The sequence below is a fragment of the Nuphar pumila genome, chromosome 10 (assembly GCF_984573655.1).
Source record: "Nuphar pumila chromosome 10, dmNupPumi1.hap1.1, whole genome shotgun sequence".
Classification (NCBI taxonomy): Eukaryota; Viridiplantae; Streptophyta; class Magnoliopsida; order Nymphaeales; family Nymphaeaceae; genus Nuphar; species Nuphar pumila.
The window spans coordinates 105,532,668-105,559,543 of NC_143258.1; the positions used below are offsets into that span (position 1 = coordinate 105,532,668).

A 26,876-nucleotide genomic window follows, 5' to 3' on the forward strand; every position below is an offset into this window, starting at 1 on the left:
CTTACGAATTTTGTCAAGAGTTTCACATTGGTGGTTGTGAAAGTCTACTTTTAATGCAAAATTCATAAAAAGTTTGCAGAATTTATAAACTTTTGCATGTTGTCGACTTTAAGTAATATGAGATTTTATTTTATCGTGCAAATTTACCTACATATAGGCATTTTTACACATTTTTTTGTTTGTATATGAAAATAATAATAACCCCTTTTTTGTATCATTGCAGTGATTCCTGTGAAAGTTTTTTCATTCAATTTTGATGCTTATAAACTTCTTTGGTTAGTTTTTTGCTAAATTTTGTTGATTACCGTTGTTTCTGAACTTTTTTCTTTTTCTGTACATATGAATAGTTAATAGCCTTTTAGTGCTTTTGTTTGGTTGTTGTTGTGGATGTATTACATATGTTTTCTTGTGGATATTTTATTTATGTAACCTTATGCTTTATTCAATATTTGGTACTGGATTTACTGTTTAAGGTTTACCATGTTAAGGTTTTTTTGTATATATATATATATATATATATATATATATATATATATATATATATAATTTATTTATATCCAAACTAGGGTTAGGCATACACCTACTTGTTCATTGATCCAATATTTGTCATGATTTGTATACAAAAAAATACCATTCTGTCAATGGGTGTCAATCTGGGGGTTGAACTTTCCAAATCTTGGACATTCTCCCTCTCTCTATCTGTGCTAGATTTTTAACCAAAAAGTGAGCTTTACACTAGTTGTAGGTAATGTTAACTCTATCAAAATTGTACAAAGTATGTAACTAGCCAACAGATAAGTCCCCTCTTGGATTTCTTTCTTTTAAGACTTAAAATACAAGATGGTAGATGTCCATTCAAGTTTTTTTAAGATGACTTTTCCTTCCACTCCAACATTCTATAAGACTTTTTACCATGCTAATCATTCCCTATCTTCCAACTTTTCATCATGAGAAAAACACTTTGTTTCTATTATATTACCTGTTGGAGTGTGCATAGTGAACCTCATATACTATCTATCCTCAAAGATACTTTGGATGTTAACCTTCATCCAACCCCTTGGAGGGGGGGGGGGAGGTCCTATAACACCTCAAAATCTCGAACTTGTAATCTTCTAGGAAAAATTTAAAACTTTGTATTCAATCATTTTTTAGACTTTAAAATGACAGTTCAGCGAAAAACAGTGTTTGAAAGAACAAATCAACAAACCTTGGGCGCATTACAGGTGAACTTTTCTCATACAATGGATTTGAATCTCTATACAATCATTAAAACCATAAATTCAAAACAAGGTTTTTGATAAGTAAAATTTACACAAAAAGAAGAATTTTAAAAGAAACCCTTATACAAATTATAAAACGTGCTCAGGATTAAAACAACAAAGAAAGAGTGGGATCTTGATATCATTGTGTCATCGCTTGCCTTATCAACCTAATCATCACCTGCATCCCATAAAATGGGTCAGACTTATGAAAGCCTAATAGGTGCATAGATATAAAAAATGAGAATAAGATTAACATATGTGTTGTTCCTTTCTCAATGTGCAGTTTCAAAATAAGTAAAATAAACATGGTAATCTTGTTTCGATAATTAACTAACCTGAGGGAACGCACAAGATAAATATAGAAACAAATGAGATTGTCCAAGGGTTGGTTATTCTATGTATTTTGATACCCCGAACAACTAGCTGAGTTCGCTCATAAGAGGACGGCCTATAACCGAGAGAGAATTCCCAAATGCCACTTGTTACAAGGGTATGCATCTGAACTTCTGCAGAAGTCATTGGGATCTACCACCTAGTATAATATTTGGTAGCCCAATCCCTTAACTCTACAGAAGTCATTACTACTCTAGGAGCGTAGTTGTTAACAACTTGTCTATCAGAGTTTTTGTATCATCCAATCCTCTCTCTTGACGGAACCAAAGAGATGAATGAGTATGTCAGGTTTTATTTTAACTGACGACTGATTCTACATACTCTAGTCTTTTAAACTAAATCAAGCATCTTGCCTATGAAGGCGATCATCTTTATTTATATGATTTTTTTTAATCATGGTGCATTATCCCACTATGAGGTTACCATAAACCACCAGTCCAATCAACGTAGTACTATTATGTCATGCATGTCTGACAGTACCACAACAATGAGAAGATATTGGTTTCTCAAAAAGAAACCTTGACATCATTTAAAAATTTTAATATCCTATGCTTTAAGCCAAAAAATATCTGAGTCATTCTAGATACATAAAAGAAGGACCTAGCATACGTACCACCAAAGGCTACGCAGTTAAGACCTTTTTATTATGTTGGTTTGAGGAGAAACTCAATAACAGTAATTCGTTCACAGTAATCGCTATCATAGTAATCGATATACATAGTAATCGCTATATATAGTAATCACTATCATAGTAATCGCTATACATAATAATATTTATCACAGTAAATTGTTCACAGTAATCGCTATCACAGTAATCGTTATACATAGTAATCACTATTACATTAATCACTATACATAGTAATGCCTATCACTGTAAATCATGACAGACAGGAGCGATTTACGTACCTTGGTCACACTTTTCTCCTCTTCATCCCCTCCCTCCATCATCTGCCTTTCTTGTTGCTCCATCATTCGCTCATCATCCTCTCTCCTATGCCTTTCTTGTTCTCCATTCATTATCTCCTCCTTTTTTCCTCTGCCTTTTTTGTTGCTCCTTCGCTCTGATGCCTTCCTCATCTACTTTTCTACTTCTTTTTTCCTTTGGTCCTTTGCCTCCCTCCTCTGCTTTTCAATATCTTCATTCATTTCCCTTTCTTTCTCTTCCTTATCTTGCTTTTTCTTTTCCCTTTCCTTCTCTTCCTCCTTCTGATTCTTCTTTTCTCTTTCCTTATCTTCTTCATCCTACTTCTCCTTCCTTTGCCTTTCCTTCTCTTCCTTGTCCTCCTTCTCCTTTATTTGCCTTTCATTCTCTTCCTCATCCTCATTCTCCTTCCTTTGTCTTTCCTTCTCTTCATCATCATCTTTCTCTTTCATTTGCCTTTCCTTCTCTTCCTCATCCTAATGCTTCTTCCTTTGCCTTTCATCTTCCATCTTCATCATTTGCCTTTCTTTCTCTTCCTCCTTCAACTTCTTCTTCTTTAATTGCATTTTCTTCTCTTCTTCCTCCTCCTTATGCTTTCTTTGCCTTCCCCTCTCCTCCTTCTTTATTTGTCATTTCTTCCTTTGCTTTTCATTCTCCTCCTCCTTTTTCCTTTGCCTTTCCCTCTCCTCCTCCTTCTTTATTTGCCCTTTCTTCCTTTGCTTTTCATTCTCCTCCTCCTTCCTTTGCTTTTTCTTCTCTTCGTCATCCTTCTTCTTCTTCTTCTTCATCTTTAGTTCTTTCTCATCCTTCTTCCTTTGCTCTTCAGCCTCAATATCTGATGGATAATGCTCTACATTATACAATTCAAATGCTTTGTCCTTGTCTTTATCATTCTCAATCTTCATTATATTTTGGTACCTTTCATAACATTCATATATATGAGACTGACAAATAATTTCTCTAATAGGCATCTCATCAAACAACGAGGGGCTTTCTTGTCTTACGAGCTTTAGTCATTGCTAACATGCACAACACATAAATTTAACCGCATCATTATATGTTACAACCGCCTCCCCAAGTATATAATATTATAAATTATCTCATTCTTTAAACAATCACCAACATTACGTCACAATATTTGGCTTCATAAGTAAACATCGTTGTAAGATTTAGCAAACTTAAGTACAAATCAAGGTAACTTCATAAATACATATCACTACTGCTTTAAATATATAAATCATTGTTGCTTCAAACTTACAAATCGTTGTAGAAATTGTAACCTTCATAAGTACATATCGTTGTAACGTTTGGGCTTCATAAGTAAACATTATTATACGATTTAACAAACTTAAGTACAAATCGTGGTAACTTCATTAAATCGTTACTGCTTCAAACGTATAAATCGTTGTTGCATCGAACGTACAAATCACTACTATATTAAATGTATAAAACATTGATGCATTCCAACATATAAATTGTTATAGAAATTTAGCCTTTAAAAGTACATATTGTTGTAATGTTTGGCCTTCATAAGAATAAATCGTACTAACTATTTTTTGATGTCCAGAAGGTGGATATGTACAAATTGATTTGTTTCAATATGAAAATAGGTGATATTTAGCATTAATAGTACAACCAGTTGTAAGATTTAGCATTCAGATTTATAAATCGATTTGTTTGCATAACGAAACCATAGACGAAACTCACCGAAACGCCATGTGTTTTGGTAATTCGACAGTGAAAGAGAAACACGCAGAAGGTAAATGCAGTCGATGGCAAATGGTGCTTTGGCGGTAGCAGAAGATGGCAAATGGTGCTCTGGTGGCAGCAGACGACGACAAAGGGTGCTCCGGTGGCAGCAGACGACAACAAAGGGTGCATAATCAAAGGGAGCTCATGTTATAGTAGATGGTGCAAAAGTTTACTGCTTAGAACGAAAACAAAACATTTGGACTTTGAAGAGTTAACATCATTCTCCCTTTTCTAGATGAAGGACATTTTTGTTCTTTTCTCAAACTGTCATTTTCCTTTTTTGGATTGAGGACATTTTTGTCTTTTTCTTGAACCGTCATTTCATGGCGGGAATGGCAGGAAAGGGTACTTAAGTCTTTGCAACTGCACTGTACTCTGATGCTAAGTGATGCTGACACACACGGGGATACGAGCCCCACGTGCTTATATACGTGGCGCTCATTCAGACCTCCGAACACGCACCTACTTCTTGGGGGGGGGGGGGGGACATATAACCTGCTTCGCTCATTAACTGACCCAGTTCTCGGTGAGGTTTTTCTTTGCCATAAATAAAGAAAGAAGAATAAACAAAAAAACAATATGGAAGCTGAATAGGAATTGAATATGAAATTAAATTAAAAAACTAAAAAATATAAATTTGTAGTGAACAAATCAAATTTTTGCTAAAATCTAACAATGATTACCAATTTAAAGAATGAAACGTGAGTGAAAGCGTGAAAGTCCATGAAAAATATGAAAAGAAATGTGAGAGAAGCATTTCAGCAGGTGGTAAGGAACATATTAGGTTATATATATATATATATATATATATATATATATATAGAGAGAGAGAGAGAGTATGGTGGTTTTAAAACATGATATCATTTGTTCAAAGATCAATAGCACATTAGAAACGTCAAAACCAAACAAGACAATTAAAGGTAAACTCACCAGTTACAATAGAGCTTCAAAATCTGGCAATTCATGGAGATCAGTAGCAAAAAGATTCACTGCGTATGCTACAAAAAGTTAATAATATATAATAGTATCAATCAATTGGAAAATACAACAAACAAATTCAAGAGTGTTAAGCGGGAAGCTATAGTATAAGTAAAGCTAACCTATAAAATAGTCAAACAATGCAATCACCATACCCTGTAAAACCATAGTTTTTATCATTTTTACATTGAAAAAATGTGGGTCTTAATCAAAACTCAGGCTGGGTCCGGGTCTGGTATAAAATTTCATAAACTATACCCAGATACATGTATTAATCTGACCTTCGGGTCTGGATCCCAGGTCTTAATCGAGTCTTATTATTTCTCACCATGTCCAGACCCTATAGGGTTTGGTTCGGGCCAGGTCTGGGTAAACCAGGCGCGTTGACACCCCTAACCGCAATACCAAGTCTCCATCCACACGAGAAATAAAACAAAATGCATAAAACGAAAAAAAATAGAAAAGTGCAATTCCTAAGAACGAAAAAAACTAGAAAAAAATGAAAACTTGAAGCCAGAGCCGGACCTCTAAAGAGGCCAATGAGGCTTGGGCCTCAGGGCCCCTGGGCCCAAAAAAAATTTAGGGGCCCATTTTTAAGGCCCGAGCTCCCCTATTTTTATTTAATATAATATAAATATTTGAAATATTATATTTGTTTAATGTGAATGCAAATTTTATTGTTATTTTGATTTTTTTAAAAAAATCGAAGGCGCTGCCCAGAACTCCTACTATTAATAGGGAGCCCATTTTTTCCCTCCGCCTCAGGCCCCATAAAACACAGGTACGGCTCTGCTTGAAGCATCCTAAAGTTCCTTCAAAAGAAAAAAGCAACCTAAAGAACAGCTCTGCCTTCTTTGTTCCCTTAGCTCCTAGAGGGAGAGAGAGAGAGACTGCCATGACATCTTATAAGAAGAGAGACTGAGAGAGGCAACCATGCACAAAAATATTTGGATTTCTAAACACTTTTAAAATGGTACATGTCAATCTAGGTTTAAATCAAGGTTGCAGATTAGAAAGCAAAACCAGGAAACAGTATGGGAAGCCAAAGTGAGAAGCCAGAAGCGATGAATCAATTTAAAAGTGAAAGAAGAACCGCTACGGTGGTAACCTATGTAGTAAGTGGGACCCTGTGTCAAGCTGAAGGCCCCTACTAGACCATGGGGGCTGTTGTTGCTTTATCATGGTTGGGGGCTAGTAAGGCGGGTGGTAGTGACCCGGTTTTCGATGAGGTTTATTTTTGCCATAAAAAAAGAATAAACAAGAAAGCAATATGGAAGCTGAATAGGAATTGAATATGAAAGTAAATTAATAAACTAAAAAATAACTATTCTTATATTTTATAAATTTTTAGTGAACAAATTAAATTTTTGCTAAAATCTAACAATGATGATTACAGTGAAAGCTTGAGAAGAAGTCCATGAAAAACATTAAAAGAAATGTGTGAGAAGCACTTCATTAGGTGGTTAGGAGCCTATCAGGTCTCTCTCTCTCTCTCTCTCTCTCTCTCTCTATATATATATATATATATATATATATATATATATATATATAGAGAGAGAGAGAGAGAGAGAGAGAGAGTATGGTGGTTTTAGAACATGATATCATTTGTTCAAAGGTAAACTCACCAATTACAATAGAGCTTCAAAGTCTGGCAATTCATGAAGATCAGTAGCAAAAAGATTCACTGCGTATACTACAAAAAGTTAATAATATATAATAGTATCAATCAATTGGAAAATACAACAAACAAATTCAAGAGTGTTAAGCGGGAAGCTATAGTATAAGTAAAGCTAACCTATGAAATAGCCAAACAATGCAATCACCATACCCAGTTAAATCATATTTTTTATCATTTTTACATTGAAAAGTTGCGGGTCTTAATCAAAACTCAGGCTGGGTCTGGGTCTGGTATAACATTTCATAAACTATACCCAATCCATGTATTAATCCAACCTTCGGGTCTGGACCCCGGGTCTTAATCGGTTCATCTTATTTCTCACTATGCCCAACCCATGTGTTCTTTATCATGGTTGTGGAACGTAAGGCCGGGTGGTCGTGCCCTCAACTTGGAGTTTTACTTAGCAGGGAGACAAGCTCATTAAGTGACCCAGTTTTTGGTGCGTTTTTTCTTTGCCATAAAAAAAGAAAAAACAATAAACAAGAAAGCAATATGGAAGCTGAATTGGAATTGAATATGAAAGTATATTAAAAACTTAAAAAATAACTATTCTTATATTTTATGAATTTTTAGTGAACAAATTAAAGTTTTGCTAAAATCTAACAATGATGATTACGAGAATGGAAAGTGAGTGAAAGCATGAGAAGAAGCCCATGAAAAGAATAGAAGCATTTCAGTAGGTGGTTAGGAACCTATTATATATATATATATATATATATATATATATATATATATATATATATATATATATATATATATATATATATATATATATATAGAGAGAGAGAGAGAGAGAGAGAGAGTATGATGGTTTTAGACCATGACACCATTTGCACAAAGATCAATAGCACATTAGAAACATCAGAACCAAACAAGCAAAGTCTGGCAATTCATGAAGATCAGTAGCACAAAGATTCACTGCGTATACTACAAAAAGTTAATAATATATAATAGTATCAATCAATTGGAAAATACAACAAACAAATTCAAGAGTGTTAAGGGGAAGCTATAAGTAAAGCTAACCTATGAAATAGCCAAACAATGCGATCACCATACCCAGTAAAACCATATTTTTTATCATTTTTACATTGAAAATTTGTGGGTCCTCATCAAAATTCGGGTCCGGGTTAGGCATACAATTTCACAAACTATACCCAAGTCTATGTATTAATCCGATCTTCGGGTCCGGATCCCGGGTTTTAATCAGGTATTCTTATTTTTCACCATACCCAGACTCTATAGTGTTTGGTTCAGGTGGGGTCCAGGTAAACAGGCCCGTTCACACCCCTAACCGCAATACCAAGTCTCCATCCACACGGGAAAGGAAACAAAAAGCATAAAACAAAAAAATAGAAAAGTGCAATCCCTATGAGAGAAAAAAAATGAAAACTTGAAGCATCCTAAAGTTGCTTCAAAATAAAAAAGCAACCTAAAGAACAGCTCTGCCTTCTTTGTTCTCTTCGATATATATATATATACACAGAGAGAGAGAGAGACTGCCATGACATCTTATAAGAAGAGAGAATGAGAGAGGCAACCATGCACAAAAAATATTTGGATTTCTAAACACTTTTAAAATGGCACATGCCAAAATATTTTTAAATCAAGGTTGCTAGACAAGAAAGCAAAACCAGGAAACAATATGGGAAGCTAAAGTGGGAAATGAGACATTGACATTGTAGAAGCAAGAAACAATTAATCAATTTAAAAGCAAAGAAACAACCGCTGCTGTGGTTACCCAAGTGGTAAGTGGGGTTCTGGGACAAACTGAAGGCCCCTACTAGACCATGGGCAGGGGCGTAGTTAGGATTCATGTGACGGGGGGAGGGGGCAAACAGGGGTGTAGGAAAAAAAAATTTATTTGTGTGATAGTTGGGGGTTCGGGGCCAGCGCCCCCGAAATTTTTTTATTTTAGATAAAATAAAAAATGGCTACAATTATTAATAAAAATCTATTTCATATGGACAAATCAAACTATTTGCTGCAGTCAGGGCTGGGCTAGGACTGGGCTTTTAGAAAAAAAAAACAAAAAAAAATTAATTGTTTCGGGAGGCAGGACTGGGCTCCCCCTAGCTACGCCCTTGATGGGGACTGTTGTTACTTTATCATGGTTGCGGGCACTGAAGGCCAGGTGGTCGTATCCTCAACTTGGAGTTTTACTTTGCAGGGAGACACTCATTAAGTGACCTAGTTCTCGGTGAGGTTTTTCTTTGTCGTAAATAAAGAAAAAAGAATAAACAAGAAAGCAATATGGAAGCTCAATAGGAATTGAACATGAAAGTGAACTAAAAAACTAAAAAAATAACTATTCTTATATTTTATGATTTTTTTGTGAACAAATTATTTTTTTGCTAAAATCTAACAATGACGATTTCCAATTTAGAGAAAGCACATGAAAAGTGATAGTGAGAGGAAGCCCATGAGAAACATGAAAAGAAATGTGAGAGAAACATCTCATTAGGTAGTTAGGAACCCATTAGGTTATATATAGATAGATAGATAGATAGATAGAGAGAGAGAGTATGGTGGTTTTTTACCATGATATCATTTGCACAAAGATCAATAGCCGTTTTCTATGAAAAAATGATATTTGGAGTCACAAAAATTTCAAAGATTTTGGACTGTTGATTTTAAGAACCTTATAAAAGCCCACCCATGTGTGAAATTGAACACTTCAAGAGCTGATCCTTATAAAATCAAGTACACACATTGCTTCTGAACCACCAAAATTTAAAAGTAAATAAAAAAAAACATGAAAAATCCATCAAGAATGTTCAAGCACCTACCCTATACTCACATAGGGATCAACTCTTTAAATGCAGATATGTCTTTAAGCACCTAATGTACATATGTGATTTATGTACTTGATTAGTTTGATTCCGACATGGTTGGGTTTTTATAATGTTGGAAAAATCAATGGTCCAAAATTTTTAGAAATTTTTAAGGCTCCAAATATAAATTTTTTATTGAAAACACATGATCCAGGTGTGGATTCCTCGTAAATCGACCATGCTCAACACATTTATGGGGTTAGAACTGCAAAGAAAACAACATAAGAGCATAAAACCCCCATTTAGCACGTACCATTTAACATATTTTATTAAGTACCTATATATATATATATATATATATATATATATATATATATAAAGAAAAATGATGGTATTGTCCTTGCAAAATGGTGCGCTTTCTTAAAACACAAAAAAGGTGTTTTAAGCCCCAAAACTTGTATAGAATTCAGATTGTCCACCCAAAACTTTCTAAAGTCCAAAACTTAAGCTGTTCATCTTGCCAAATTCGTCACATGAATTGAACTCCGGACTAGATTGTGCCTCATCATTCCTCTAGTTAATCATATCTGATGACACTTAGACCTATATCTTTTGGCCCATAAATACCCATATTTACGTGTAAGACTAATAGCTATAAAAAGGTGACCTACTCTCCTCCTCCCTAGTTCAACATCTTTGATCTAACACTCAAACTTTATTTGATTGACCCAAGTCTAATGCACTCATGCTTTGATGGAGCCTCAACCTAGATGTAGATCGTGTTTCACATACTTTCTTGCCTAATTGATGCTATGTCTATTCACAGTCACGTAGAAAGAGCTACATTAGCTCAATGTGAGATTAATATCCATGCATTTTCTTTGCTTTATTTGCTTATTTTATTTAACTAAGTTTTGATCAGTGTTGTGAGAGGCATACGCCTCCTGAAGCGTAAGCCTCAGAGGCGAAGCGCACGCTCAAGGTATTGAGGCGTTGCAGTGAAGCATTTCAGGCTTGAAATGCACGCTTCACTCATGTGAAGCGCACGCCTCAAGTTGAAATGTGCTTCACTTATGAGGCGTGCACATCATCTTGAATGTCGTCTCCGATTTTGGATTCTGTTTCGAAAGAGATCAGAAGAGGTGAAATTGTTACAGTGAGGAAGAGATGGCGTTGTAGACGATGCTCGTTCCGCTCGCGCCCAGGATGTAAGCCGAAGCCTTGAGCAGCCGCTCCAACTCCAACTCCGGCGGCTCGACGTCCACCAACACCAGGCGTCCCGATTTCTGGTCCCGCGACTCTTCCTCCGATTCTGAGACGGAGCTCGAGCTATCCGAGACGCCGTCGCCTCTCCCTTTTCGGCTGGCTCGCAGGCACGACCATCTTCCGGCGTCTTCATTCTTCTTTCGGTCTTCCGAAATTTCTGCCACGACCGCTGCGTCGGCCTTCTTTCTCTTCACCTGGTACCGGTAGATGAAGACCATAGACACGAGGCTCAAAGCCACGAAGTTTTCGACGATGATTCCAACGATAGTTCCTGGAGTCAGGCTGTCTCTCATTTGTTGCGGCTTCTCTGGCTGAGGGCTCCCGTTCTCCGTCGGCTGCTCCGGCAGGCTCTCAGATATGGCCGTGATCGCCGACAACGACGTCGTGGTGTTCGGTAGAGGGTTGGACAGAGTTGCCAGAATGCTACAGAGGCTCTTAAGCAGGCCGCCGCAGAGGCCCGGGTTCCCGAAGAAGCACTGCGGCTTCTGGTTCAGGAACGCCACGACCTCCGCCACCGGCCCAGAGAAGTTGTTGTAGGAGAGGTCGAGTGTCGCGTTCTGCGGGATGCTCTGGCCGATCTTCGGCGGTATCGGGCCAGAGAACCTGTTGGACGAGAGGTTGAGGTACCGTACGGTCCCGATCTCCGACAGCAACGAACCATTGAGCAGGTTCGACGACAGATCCATGGCCTCTAGGAGCTGGGAATTGGTCCCGAAACCCGACGGAATGTCGTCGAAAAAGTAATTATTACTCAACGAGAGGAAGCACAACGAGGGAGCGGTGGTGAAATTGTCTACCGATTTATTTACGTGCTTTAAAGAAGAAATTGTCTATTTATTTTTTTACTTATCTTTTTTGGAGTTGTTGGATCGCTTGGCCGGAGGGTTGCCGGCAGTGGTGCACTTGCGCTTGGGGGTGAAGTTCCAGTCGTTCTTGATGGATTTGGAACTTAATTGATCTTGTGAGGACACAATTTATTTTATACTGTCATTTATTATTTATTATTAGTTTTTATTTAAAATTGTCATTATTTTATTAATATTATATATTATATTATTTTGATCATGAAGCTTACGCTTCAACGCCTCGAGGCTTACGTCTCGCTTCATAACAGGCTCAACGCCTCGCTTCGCCTCATCGCATTTAACAACCTTGGTTTAGATTTGTCTAACAAATCATATAGTTTTTTTTTATCTCTTTAGAGCCGGCTCTACTTTTTTCATAGAATCTCGTAACAAGGTACATTGTGTTGCACAATAAAGCCAGGATCAAAGAGGTTTATGTTCTTGACAAGGTTGATCACTTATGGTCGGAGAATGAAAGACATTAGGCTTGCAAACAATGAACTTACTTTTTCTTAAACAAAATATGAATCAAGTTCAAATCAAGTCCTATCCACATGTTCACGAACTCAAATGATGCACTCATTGGCAGGGCACTCCACATTTTCCATTGACTACACCAGAGAGCCCATTGATTTCCCAAGGCTAAGTCAACTTGGCCAATAAATTCCAATGACAAGCTAAATTAACTGATTACCCATTTTCAAGAACAATCTATCATCTCAATATAATTGTCATGTGAATGAATATTTAAACTCAAACACTTAAAATCAATAAGAACAATGTTCTTTCAAATAAATGATTTTGAGAATATTTGAAATGAACTTTCATATGATTTTTAATGCCAAATTCTGATTTTCCAAATAATACGGTTTTAAATTGTCTCAAAGACAATAAAATACAAGTAAATGACACTTTAAACAATATAAAAGCTATATCTAATCACTTTTAAGCAATTTAGAAAATTTGATGGCTTTTTCAAACAATTTTAGAAAACTAGGTTAACTTGAAAGTGATTGTTAAAACATATTTAATAACAATCAGACTTCGATTTATGAAAATCAGTAATTTGAAAAAGATATGAAAGTTGAAAACCAGTTATTGAGTTTACCAAACTAATTAGTAAAGTCTACTTAAGCAAAAAACTAACTCTTAAAAACATTCAAAGCTTACTTAATAGATCTAGGTCTAATTATGGAAAATTATGACTAATCATTCACTGAAAAATAAAACACAACTCAATCCTGAGAGTTAAAACCCTAAGAAAACCCTAATTTTTAAAAAGCCGTAACTACATTGCTACAAAACTAATCTTAAGAAAACACAACTTTAATTATGAAAGCTATAACTAATTATAAAAAGTTAACAAGAACTAATGTTAATTATCAAAACTATAATTAATCACCTACAAATCTAAATTAAGAATCTAATTACTAAAACCATAACTAATCACTTATAGAAATATCGCAAGCTTCGTAGTTGACCAAAACACACTCGCACCTCCGCTCCTTAGTCATATTTTCCTTCCTTCTTTCATCCTTTTCCATGCCTCTAGGGGTATTTATAGGGAGACAATTTGGGGGGGGAGGGGGAGCGAGACAAGCATCAATTGAGATGAAATTACCATTTCACCCATCGACCTTCTTACTTATTTACATGTAACACCGTTTAAATAAATGTTCTTATTTATTTTTAATTCACCATTCATGTAAATAAGCAAATGCTCCTTGTTTGAATATATTAAAAATATTTAGAATTTAAAATTACAGAAGAATAAAAATTCAACTTTATGGATCCAGTACAAATTCCAGAAATGTATGAATGTATTCAAAATTGAATGGGTTGAAATCTTGTATTTGTTTGGTTTTATAGTTTTATACATTATTAGTTTATGTCGGAAGTTCCATGAAAAATCTTTTATAATTTATTTATTAAAAATATTTTCCTGTTATTGACATCTTTTGCGGCACTTGAACACATAAAAACTTAAGTGACTTATATATATATATATATATATATATATATATATATATTGCTATATTTGAGGTAAATTTTAAGGCATATAACTGAAGAAAACAGGATGGTATTTTACAACCGATCCTTAGTTCTGTCAACTCTCCCTCTTTCTCCTACGTGTTGGAAAAGGTAACCTCCTTTCCAGCAAACCACACAGAAACACACACTCTCTCTCTCTTACCAGCCAAGAAAGGGCCAATTTCCCAATACTAGGGTCTCTCTCTCTCTCTGGGTTCTGTATCAAGCCAGTCGGGCTTGTGCCGGCAAAGTTTTTATGGCCCGAGCCGAAAAAGTCCCAGGCTGAGCTAGCCACCCCGAGTTTGAGCCTTTATCAGGTCTTAATCGGGTTGGGCCAGGCCGGCCCGATGTCCACCCATAGTTAACTTTGTTTAGGTGCAGGTTGGATTACAAAAAATATAAAATTACTATTGAATTTAGTGAAGTCAACTGGGCCAATAGATCCTCAAAAGATTTGCTAACTTCGTATGAGCCGACTCGCCCGACCATCGACTTGTTCCATGATCAATGTTCCTCCGCATATGCAGGCCATTGGGCAGAAGATCTTTCAGTGTGCCACTTCGGATAAGTTTTTCTCCTACCTTGGTCTACCGCTTCAGCTATCACGGATTTCATCAGTTGCTTGGAACGTCACTCTCCAAAAGGTTCAGACTAAAATTTCGACTTGGCAAGCCTCCTACCTTTCGATTGTCGTCAGACTTACTCTCATCAAGCATGTTTTAAATGCGATGCCAGAATTTATTATGTCTATGTTCCTTATGCCTGTGGGGATCAATAAGAAGCTCTCTAGAGTATTGACCAAGTTTCTGTGGTCTAGGCAAGGTAACAATAAAAAACGTCACCTTGTGGGTTGAGAAACGATAAGGCTACCGCAGAATAGAGGGGGTTTGGGGATTTCGGACTCTAGGTTAAGAAGTATTGTTCTGGTTGTTAAGCAAAGTTGGCTTGCACATCAATCGAGGTCCCCTTGTGCGAATTTCCTTCAGGCTAAATATGAATCAGTGGAGTTTTTGTTTGGGGGTCAACACACAATTAGGTCGCCCATTTCGCATCTGCGGAGATCGTGGATTCAAGCTTGGTCTGCTGTGTGGGGTGGTGAGGGCGACGACGTCGCTCAGAGTCAGTTCCTTTGTAGAGCGATCACCCCGAATGGCTCCGTCCGCACTAAAGACACCTACCTTTCTCTCCTTCCGGCAGGTGTGAATCGGTTCCATATGAGAATTATCTGGGGCAAAGGTCCTCCTCCGAGAGCGCACTTCCTTGCTTGGCTTATTTTGCATGATCGGGTGCAGACGGATAGCTTCCTCAAGTCTATAAGTTTCTGTATTGTGAGTAAATGTGTTCTCTACGAGAGGGTCGAGGAATCTGCATTGCACCTATTATGGGAATGTCAGGTCTTTCAAGATATCTTTAAGGTTACCTGGAATAAACCGGTCATGTCCGTGCGCCAGGAGTCTTTCGCTGTAAACCTCTTGTGGGGACCCCAGCTAGTTCATAGATGTAAAAGTTGGCGGATCATTTGAAGAACTAAATTGCTCTCTTCCTGGTGGGCCGTTTGGATGTCGAGCAACAATGCAATTTTCAGGCAGACCCCGGTTAATTTCAACAAGTTAGTAAATTATATTCGCATCGTTACGCATATGCCTTCCGGATCTTCAACGCCACTTGCCGCTAGGGCCTCCCCCGGATCCGAACTGATCGCCTCGGATTTTATCTGTATTTTGTGTCTATTTTTTGGCTTATGTGTTCTTTGTCTTGTTTGTCGGTTTCAACGACTGTTGTACCTGTCGTAATGTTGATATCTTTGAATCGATTCTCTCTCCAAACCTTAGAGGCGACTCCTCTTTTCTCCTTGCCCATCATGTTTGTTGGTGCAACCTCTTCGGCTCGAAGGCTGACGAACAAATCTCGCGAGAAACACCACTCTCGCGCGAAAATTTATAAAACGTAAAAATTCCGTTACATTCGCGAGAAATATAAAATCGCGTCAAATTATCGTATTTGACTAACTATCCAGATAATAGAAAAATCTCGCGATATTAACTTGTGTTTTTTGTTCGTTTATTTATTTTTAGACGCTCCCCCCCTTCCATTTCTCGTTTCTCTGCCTCTCTCCGAGGGGAAGACGTAAACCCTGGCCCATTGGAGCTCAGATTGCTGGTGACGATTTGAGAATTTCCGCCATCGTGAGGCGTTGGCAGCGGTGCCATGACTGACCGGTGAGTCCAATTCTCTCTCTCTCTCTTTCTCTCTCAACGACAGAACCCCTCTTTCTATCAGATTTTGTGAACGTGATGGTTCATGGTGGGGTTGGACGATGGCCACAATAAGGCTGCGTTTGGGAGGAGGGTGTCGGAGGAAGTGAGAGGGAGTCGGAGGTGGTTATTTGGGTTTGAGGGAGTTGAGAGTTGTTTGGGACAAGGGAGATGAATGTATCGATCTTTTACTGCCCAATATTGATTTCTTGTCAAGGATAAAAAGAAGCAAAATTCCACTATTAACAGCAGCCTAACTTCACATTCCATAGTCAATATATTCTTGTATATTTCAACACTACATGGGTACTGGAAATCCCTAACCCATAGGGAAGAAGAGGAACAGACTCTAGATAGCAGAACATCTCATTCAAGAAGCAATACACTTAAAACTATTATTATATAATAAATCAATAAACAGAAAACATTTACTATCTCAACCATCATCTTAAACAGCAATGTGTATCGCACGTTCTGTTTATCTTTCTGTTGATTTTCTTTTTTGTTCACCTTTTCTTCAATGATTCAGATGCTAATTTTATGTCAAACAAACACCTCGTATGCCCTGTATGTCTGTTTTGAACACAAAGACCAGCACCTTGTCCATGACTCCATCCATTCCATATAATCTTGTCTAATTCACATTCTCACATCAGAATACATATAGCAACACCCTGTCCATGACTCTAGTTCCTCATCCCATGGATGTACTGCTCGTTGGTCGGATTATCACCTCCTTGTAATTACATCGAAATTCCTTCAGGAAAGCATGTTTTACCCACTGTCATTTTGACACGCTGCAGGCATACCCGGATCACAAAAATATGTGTTATAAATAAATTCTACGCTACTGTGAATCAACATGGTTATGGATTTCTAAAGTTATAAATGGATTCTGTGCCATACATATTGGTATAAGTAATATGATCTAGAACATATGCTGTTGTTCTCTTATCACAATTATCAAGTTTAGCAGTAATATTTTGAGAAGTGTACATGATTTTCTGGCACATGGGATAGTTCTCAGTTAAAATTTTGTGATTTTGCTTTGCAGATATTATTGTCCCATTCCTGGGTAAAGATTTCTTTTTTTTTTTTAATTCATATTGTCAATTCCCTTACTAGGAGATGCTGTAAGATTGAAACTTTATTATGTTTGCTTTGTTGTGATCCTTTTATTTTTGTTTTGATACTTGATAACTGATATTTGGATTTTTATGGTTTATAGATGATTGTTCTTACATATTTGATGTTTGATGGTTGATAGTTGATACATCCTAAATAGGATTATTGGAACTGAAAATAGATCTTATTTTCTCTTTGCATGTAAAATTTAATTGTGTAATCAATTTGTTTTTATTTTATTTGTTTTTTTGATTTTTTATTTTCCCAAAATTTTGCAGATAAAAACTCTAGAAAAATATATACAACAACAACAACAACAACAACTACGCCTTCATCCCAAAACAATTGGGGTCAGCGATATGAACCAAAAAAGAAATTCATTTTGGGTCTTCCACATGAATCCTTTTCCTCCAATCATTTCAATCATTTTCCTAGAAAAATATATATTTTTTGAAAATATCATGAGAAATTTAAAGTCGAGAATTTGTCGTTTTAAACTTTTGTCACTATGCGAACGAGGTTCTCTCTCATAGGCACGTCCCAACTTTCGACCTCCACATCTAGCCCCTCTTTAAGGGTGAGAATAGGGTAATAAATGCCCTTACCCCCTACCCTGGTTCAAGGTTTCTTCCCTGTAATGTCTACATTCGTGGTTCTCATAGGATGGGAATATTTTGTGAAAAGTTTATTCTCTGTGGGGTTTGAAATCAAGTTCTTTAACTCAGGCAATTACTTATAATTTCTGAAATCTAAGTAATGTTTTTCTAAATAGGCTAAAAGTTAGGCACCTTTTGGTAAATTGTTCTAGCATGAACGAATGCTACTTTGGGGATTTTATAGGTGTGGAGGTAGGGCCATTCTCCATCCACGATCAGTCGATCCCAAGCTGGGTGTACTCCCCGATGGGCATCAAGGGTCTTACTAGAGTTATCCGATGCTTCTTAGGTAGGTGAGAAGCACACTTCCTAGAAGGTCGCTTCGGAAGCGCAATATTCCTCACTTCCGAAACTTCATGAGAATCTCGATTCTTCTACGCTTCTCCTATGCTTTCCTACAAGCTACCCATATGTTTCTCATGTTTCTTTTCATGTTTTTCATGTGCTTCCTCTCACGCTTCCACTCACTTCTCACGTGCTTCCTCTAAATTGGCAACCAACATTGTTAAATTAATTCTTACATGAAAAAATCATAAAATATAAAATTAGTCATTTTTGTTTTAGTTTTTATTTGCTTCCTGTTTGATTCCTATTCAGTTCTCGTATTGCTTCCTTGTTTATTCCTGATTCGCTTATAAATTGATTCATTGCTTCTCGCTTAGTATAAATTTTAAAATGTCTCTTTCTCGCTTCTGCTTCTCGTATCGTTTCCCAATTTCGCTTTCTAGTTTGGCAACCTTGGGTTTTACCAACCGGAGGTCAGCCAATGTGCGGTTGCTGACATGGGGATTTTTCCCTTTGATTATCCAAAATAGTGTACGCTCAGATGTAGATAGACATGAAGTGAGTCCTTCTTGTCTTAATATATCTTCCGTCTCTCTTACAAAAATTTCTCATCCCTTCATAAACTTTTGGTATAATGACGTTTTTGAGGCTAAAAAAGAAATTTTGTAGCGTTATTAGTCTGAATATGTACTACTATATTGTGAATAAAGCATTGGTCTTGTATAGTCACAATAAATGCAAGTTTTTTGTGGAAGAACAATAGAGAAGAATATCTTTAGTTATTGATATGCTATGTAGTAAAAAAAGCTAGTTGGCACCTAGGCACAAGTCCACTAAAAGGCCTAGTTGGGGCCAACAAAATAAAAAAGGAAAAAAATACAATAAATTCTTAAAAATAAAAAATACATATTTAACACAATTTATGGAGCTAACTAAAACTCAAACAAACAAACATATAATTCATGAATTAAGTTAAACAACTAAAACATTATTACATTTCTAATGTTCAAATACATCTTAACAAATATTTGTTTGGCTGCCTGACCTAAAGACCTACAAAAATATAATTATTTAAAATAAACATATGAAAATAAAATAAAATAAAAAACTTCAAATATTTAAATGTTTCAAAATACACAACCAAAACATGATTATAATATTTTAAATATTATGAAAAATAAATATAAAAATTAACCATGGTGCCCCACCCCCACCTAAGCACTTAGGCTCTATGTTACATGGGTGTGTTGGGGAGGCTAACACACCGGTACCGCCCGTGCATTAGGTGTGGCATGGGTCAACCCACCCAAAAGACTTTTTTTCTCTCCGATGTCCCCACCACTCACTGCGAGCGACAAAGGAAGGAGGAGGAGGAGAAAGAGAGAAAAAGAGAGAAGAGAGAGAGAGAGAGAGAGAGAGAGAGAGAGAGAGAGAGAGAGAGAGAGAGAGAGAGAGAGAGAGAGAGAGAGAGAGACGAAACCTTTCTACTGTTAAAATGCATTGACTCATATATATATATATATATAAATATATATATATATATAAATATATATATATATATATATATTATATTTTTGTAACCATTTTATTATTGTAATAGGTTTTTCCCATATAGGGGCATTTTGGTCATTTGCACTTACGTAATAGGTATTGTCCATTAGGGGCAGTTTTGTCTTTGTACAGTTTTTCTATATTTTTTAATCCTTTTCTTGTATGAGGGTATATTGGACAAAGTCCAATATAGTTGTTGGGATCTCCCCAATGACTATATTTATTGCCGTTGGGAGTAGGGGTGTCAACGGGCCTGGTTTACCCAGACCCGACCCAAACCAAACCCTATAGGGTCCAGGTATGGTGATAAATAAGAAGTCCCGATTAAGACCTGGGTCCAGACCCGAAGGTCCGATTAACACATGGACCTGGGTATAGTTTGTGAAATTTTACACCAAACCCGGAACTAACCTGAGTTTCAATTAAGACCCGCAATTTTTCAATGTAAAAATGATAAAAATATGGTTTTACCGGGTGTGGTCCAAGTTTGGTTCATGTAGTTCTTATCGGGTCCGGGTATGGTTTTTCTTATAGTGGACCCGATTAAACTCAGGTTTAGACTCGATGCCATACCCGAATATCTGGTCCAAGTCTGGTTCCACCTTGGTCCAAACCAAACCCGACCCATTGACACCCCTAGTTGGGAGCATCCCAACGACTATATGGTCCCTTGTATTGCTTATATTAAAGGCCTTGAAATCCCTTCTTGTGTGTTGATGCTTTTCCTAAGCATTCTACACCAATAAATAATTACTATTTTATGTCTTTTGTGTTCTTTTGCATGTGTTTCATTAGTGTCTCTTGTAATCTTATGTATTTGCCATCAATTGAATTGTGTGTTGTTCCTTTGAGGACTTGTGCTTATGCACATTTAGAATCTTTGTAGCCATTATATGCACTTTGTGCTTGTGTAGTGCCTTAGTGTGTTTGTATTATCCCTTAGTGTACTTATATTTGTGCTTGTGCACTTTGTAATTTTGCTTTCCATTTATTTCATTACATGGTATCAGAGCCAAGATTTTTTTTTTTGGTATTTTGCCTCTTTGGGTTTTTGGGATTCCTTGATTCGGATTCATGCTTCGTGAAGAAATAATGATCGATGTATGGCTTGGGTTCAAGGGAGATCTTGACTCGGTATGTATCTTAAATCTTTTAGTTATTTTTACTTGTGTTGTTTATCTCATGCATTATGCATGAGAAAAACACTCATTTTTTTATATTTGAAATATTATTTGTTATTGTATTTTCAAACTTTTGGTATATCACATCGTAAGTTTAAGGGAGGTGTGTTAAAATGTATTGATTCATATATATATATATATATATATATATATATATATATATATATATATATATGAGTGCGTATGTATATATTATATATTTTTGTAACTGTTTTATTATTGTAATAGGTTTTGCCAATGTAAGGAATTTTGGTCATTTTGCACTTATGTGATAGGTACTGGCCATTAGGGGTAGTTTTGTCTTTGTACAGTTTTTCTATATTTTTTATCTTTTCTGTCTTGTATGAGGGTATATTGGACAAAGTCCATTATAGTTGTTGGGATCTCCCCAACAACTATATTTATAGCTTATGTCACAGGGATTCGGCCAGACAGGTGCCGCACTCGCGTCGACGCGATGCGATGCAGGTGCGGTCAACCCGACCCTGGGTCTGTTGACCGCACCTAGGGTCATTTTGGTCCAATTTTTTGATTTTTTTTTTAAAATTGTGCCCTGTGAAATGGGCTACGGAATTTTAAAAAAAAATTCTGCTGACAGCTGACCGCGCAGCGGGACCCGCCCCTTGCTGGATTTTGATTTTGGCCTTGGTAGCTTCGGTCTCTTTAGAGTTGCCTATTCCCTAACGAGGACTTCCAGATTCTTCACCTCTCCCCACCCCTTGCTGGATCCCTGCAGGTAGTGATGAGAGAATGAAAGGATGGAACAACCAATGCCTGCTTGCTGCTGCTGCTTTTGTTTTATAAAGGGGGCACTTGTGTCCATAACATCTGACGAGCTTTGTTGGCATCCCATGCTATTCCTGCCTCCAAACATTGAATTCACAGCGTTGGAAAACATACTGTTAACTTGGAAATGATGATCCATCTTCCTAAAAAATTAAAACCAAAATTCAAGAGCCTTTTGAAGTCTTTATCCTTCAACCATCCAGATCTTTCTTCGTCAAGGATTTTCTCTTTCCATAATAAATGATAATGGTGGTGGTAGCCTTGGTGGCTATTAGTATTCACTTTTCTCCTGACCAGATGGGTGCTCTAGCCGTAGTCTGGTGTAGACCTCTCTTTTCCACATGTCAAATCTAATAAATTTCTTTTAGCTGTCATCCAGAGTTCAGACTGGAGATACGTGTGCAACTGTATATAAAATGAAATTTGAAGAACCCTAGGCAGTGGCGTGGCAGTGGCGGTGGAGCCGTAGGCCTCGTGAAGACTCTCTCTCCAACAAACCACATCAAACCTTTCGCTTATATTTTTTTTCGTGAAGACCAGGGAGTTTCAGACATGATTGAATCATGACAGTCAGCAGAACGCAGCAGACTGGGTCGATCAGATTGCCAATCCTTTCAGTTCATCAATTTTTTCCCGTTGCGCCAAAGTACACAACAAGCAGAACGTGGGTAACAAGTCTTCAAGAACGTGGGTAACAAGTCTTCAAACAAACACACCAGCAAAAAAAAACTGGTTATAAGTCATATATATGTATATTTGCCGCACCCCCACACCCGGGTTTTTTGGAAGTGCCGCATCCCCGCACCCGCACCCGCACCCGCACCCATGTGACATAGTTTATAGCCGTTGGGAGCATCCCAACGACTATATGGTCCCTTGTATTGCTTATATAAAGGGGTTAAAATCCCTTCTTGCTTGTTAATGCTTTTCCTAAACATTCTACATCAATAAAGGATTATTGTTTTATGTTTTATGTGTTTTTTTGCATGTGTTCATTAGTGTCTCTTGTAATCTTATGTATTTATTGTGTATTGTCCCTTCGAGGACTTGTGCTTGTGCACATTTAGGCTCTTTGTAGCCATTGTATGCACTCTGTGCTTGTGTAGTGCCTTAGTGGATTTATATTTGTGCTTGTGCACTTTGTACTTTTGCTTTTCACTTATTTAATTACATCGACCCCCTGCTCTCTTTAATAACCAAAAGATCTTGGGTTTGGATTATTCATTCCAAACCCATATCTTTATGTGGGTTTGGATTTAAACTTAATCCAAACCCATATTTTATAAAAGATATAATTTCATTTTCTATTGCGATGTATCAAGGGGGCCTAACTGATAAGCGTGCGAGGATTCACATTATATGTTTGATGAAATGATTATAATGGATTTGGACTAAGGCTGAATACGTACCAGATCTTCTGCACACCAAGTGTGAAATTCTTGCTTGAATGAAATCTTAACAGTAAAGGCTTGAACAGACCGAATGTGTACAAACATCTTAGGTGAAATGCCTCAATGAAGGCTATGAGTGCGTATACAAACTGAATCTACCTGGATATACCCTGCCGCTCCAAAAGGGGCTGCTGCTGCTGGTTTCATTTGGTTGCCTTTGCTGAACTGAGTACCTTTTAAGGAACATCCAAATTGCTAAACCATGCTGTCATGGCCATGGTGGGAGGCTGCTGTTTGTAGCAAACAATAGGAGACATGCAAGCCATGTAGCTTGGATACCAATGAAGGCCGTATGGGACATGTTCCCACATACACAACATTCATTTAAATGTATACTACAGCTTTATAACCTGTGTTTTACATTCATACATATAATATAACCTTTTTCATTGCCCTTTTTCATCTTAGAAGCTTTTGGAGCACAAAATATCACCATTTGACACAAAATTATTCAGTTTGAACTAGAACAACCAACCTGACAGTAAATGCTTCTGCAGATAAATTTTGATTTAAAAGTTCTTTTGGGCAAATATGGAGCCAGGTGATGCTTCACAAGATACACATGATGAAGGTATGGAAGTCTTCTCTTGTCCGGTTCATAGTATTGTTCATAGTTGTTGTTGTTGTTGTTGTCAGTTACAAATGTATGATAGCTCTGAACATTTTTTTGATGTACATATAAAAATGTATAAGATACTTAATTGGCCTGCAGCTTTTAGTATCAGTTTCCCCATGTTGCTTCCCCTAACAAATTTAGAAAGACCAGCGTTCATGTATTAATTCTCATCAACTATGTCCTACTTTCTAGCAAACTTTTTGAAGATAATGTAATGCGATGCCTTGCACTCCCAAAATTCTTGTCTTTTAGTTTGTATTCAATTGATGTATGAAACTGCCATGGAATGTCTACACAGGAGGAAAAAAATTGAACATCGGTTAAAACACTGTATATGGTGAATGTACTATGTGCACATAAAGACGATTTGTTTATGCATTTGTTGACATCCTAACGGGTAACAACTATATATGTGTGTTGGTGCATGTGTGCATGCATGTTTGTGCATACCTGCATGCATGTTTGTGCATACCTGCATGCTGGATGCAAGTCTAGATTCTAGTGTTAAGATCATAATACAAGAATGCTTCTAGTAAACTTTGATAATTAAGAGGATGTTTTATGGTGGGGGAACATATATATTGCTACCAAGTTTGCTCCATAGTGCCAAATAGAGGCATACGAGATTGCAGGCATTTTGGTTAATGAGACGGTGCACTCGACTGAGAAAGGTAGTCACACACGACTTTCTTCCTAAAGATTAAGATAGTGAAGGACTTTGATATTAGGTGGGGATTTCTATTCTAAGGTTTGAGGAAAATGGTTTTGGAGAAGGTGGCTTGGTTGGACCCACAAACTCATCACCTCAACGTCAATAGTTGTCAGCTTGAATGGTCAAACATGTGAGTACTTTAGACCACTAGGGGGTTGAGACATGGAGATCCCCTTCCCCCCCTGCTATTTGATATTGTGAGGCAAGGAGTTAACATCACTTGTCAACTGTAGCTTGTTAGGCCTAAAGGGTCTCGGCCGTATTTTGTATGCTGATGATTTACTTATATGGGGAAGGCATGCACTGCTGAGACTGTAGAGTTTGGTTGCTCAAGCTTTGATTTAATGAAGAAAATGTAAAATCTTAACTTTCAACTCTGATGAGCAGACCAAATAATTAGCTCTTAACATATTTGAGTGCTGTTTTGGGTGATCTACCTATAGAATACCTATGTGTGCCTATGACAAATGGTATAGTGGGAGTCTGCATCGTAGCATGTTATGAGTGGTAAAAGTACAGAGTTGGAAGGCTAACTTTTTACAGATGGCTGGCTGTTATGGGGCCATAGCGTAGTCACAAATGTCGTTTTTGACAATTTCTTGGCAAAGAAATATCATGATAGATTTTGACAATTCTTGTTTTTATTATGAAAATATTGGTTTGTTAAAAAATATTATGAATAATTTGTACTAAGTAAATATTGCTAAAATTTATGAATAAATACATAAGTGGTATGAGTGGGTAAGATATTACCTTAGTACGAACACACACAAATTGAAATAAAGTGAATAATAATCACAATGAAATGTAATAACTACGAAAAATAGGGAGAATTGGGTCTTGGATCCCTTTACTGGATCCAAATGGAGTAGGCAATAGGGTACAAAATATATATGTTGGGTCAAATCCACCATGGACCCAAATGGATTCACTTATGGATTTGTCCAAGTGATGTTGATTCGAACCCACATCATGGAGGATCCGATGGGTTGAGTGGGTTAATAATCTGTTATAGATCTGGATCCACGATAAAATGGATCCGGCACTGTGGGTTATCGGGTTCGGACCCAGACCCATTTTCTTTGTTATTAAAACTCGAGTCTCAGAATTGTGTTTAGGGCACAATTCTTGCCCATGAAATTCAGATAGCAAGATCGGGGGAGGGGAGGGGTTACAAGAGGTAACCAACTCTCCCGGTTCATCGGAGACAGGGGGTCGCCGCTATACAGGAGGAAGGTGAGGGAGGTCTCAAACAAGTCTCATTTCTCTTTTCTAGTCTCTTACCTCCCACCTTTCATCTCTTTATTCCTCTCTGAAGATTCTGCGCACGCTGATGGAGTCACCATCGTTAGAGGTACCTCGACCACCTGCTGTCGCCATCGCCGACGTTCTTCTCACAGCAGGCACCGATCACGATTGAGGTAGGGTTCTGTTCTGATGGCATGGGTATGAGTGGATTCGGTGTGGGGGCAGTAGATGAAACCCAGATAGGTTTTTCCTGATCTGATTCATTCTTTCGAACACATTGGTTTTCTTGATCTTATATGCTTTTGATCAGATAGGTTTCTCTTGATTTGATTCATTCTCTGGAACACATTGATTTTCTTGATTGTATATGCTTTTGATCAGATGGGTTTTTTCATGATTAGATTCATTCTCTTGAGCGTATTGGTTTCTTGATCATATATGCTGTTGGTCCGATTGATTCTTCTTAGTTAGATTGATTCCTTTTAACTTATTGCATTGGCTTCTAAATAATCTGTGAAGCAATGAGGACATCATAACATAGATTCCTTTAATTTCTTTAACTTCTTGAATAAATCTGGGTTCTTGATGCCTGCGTCGGATTCCAGATTAACTAAAATCTGTATATGCTATCAGATTCCATTTTGTTTTTATAAGCACAAAATTTCGTGGGTTGTTGTAGATTTTGATTTTTCTTTTGAAACAAAAAAATGTATTATGAAAGAAAACAATAGTAAATATACTTTCATTGAGGGGCTATATCTTGCTTGAACAGTCTTACGTATATTATACTGGGTGATCCATACAACATATCTCACGTTATAAAGAACACGTTAAAACTGTATATCATTTCACACTACATGCAAGGTTATATTTAGGAGTAGTTGTTTCTGTTCATGTTTGATTTCAACTAGTGTTGTCAATGGTATATTGCCTCTCTGTGCATGAATTGTCATGTTTCTTTTAAACCATATCGATGCATTTTTCTAACTAACTGCAATCTATATTGGACGATTGGCTGCTAAAAATGGTTTAACACAAATTTCAGGATAGCTGATTTGTTATTTTTTTTTTGCAAAGATATCTAGTTGGGATAATTTGGTTAGAACAATATG

At 37.0% G+C, this 26,876-nt stretch overlaps 2 protein-coding genes across 2 annotated transcripts in view; one reads left to right on the forward strand and one right to left on the reverse strand.

The window, feature by feature from the left end:
* Positions 1 to 10,907: 10,907 nt before the first annotated feature.
* Positions 10,908 to 11,708, reverse strand: LOC149827773 (putative LRR receptor-like serine/threonine-protein kinase At4g37250). Its single transcript, XM_090018571.1, has one exon. The coding sequence runs from the start codon at positions 11,706 to 11,708 to the stop codon at positions 10,908 to 10,910; it is 801 nt and encodes a 266-aa protein (XP_089874697.1).
* Positions 11,709 to 16,004: 4,296 nt separating this feature from the next.
* HAF01 (HAC13 protein (HAC13)) overlaps positions 16,005 to 26,876 on the forward strand; it is a 166,497-nt gene continuing 155,625 nt past the window's right edge. The window contains exons 1-2 of the mRNA XM_090019611.1: positions 16,005 to 16,117; positions 23,686 to 23,759. Of these exons, the coding sequence (XP_089875737.1) occupies positions 23,720 to 23,759 (40 nt within the window). The 5' untranslated portion in view covers positions 16,005 to 16,117; positions 23,686 to 23,719. The remainder of the gene's footprint in view (positions 16,118 to 23,685; positions 23,760 to 26,876) is intronic.

Excerpts from the sequence above, each read along its gene's own strand:
- LOC149827773 (XM_090018571.1), bottom strand. The coding sequence starts at position 11,708 with ATGGATCTGTCGTCGAACCTGCTCAATGGTTCGTTGCTGTCGGAGATC.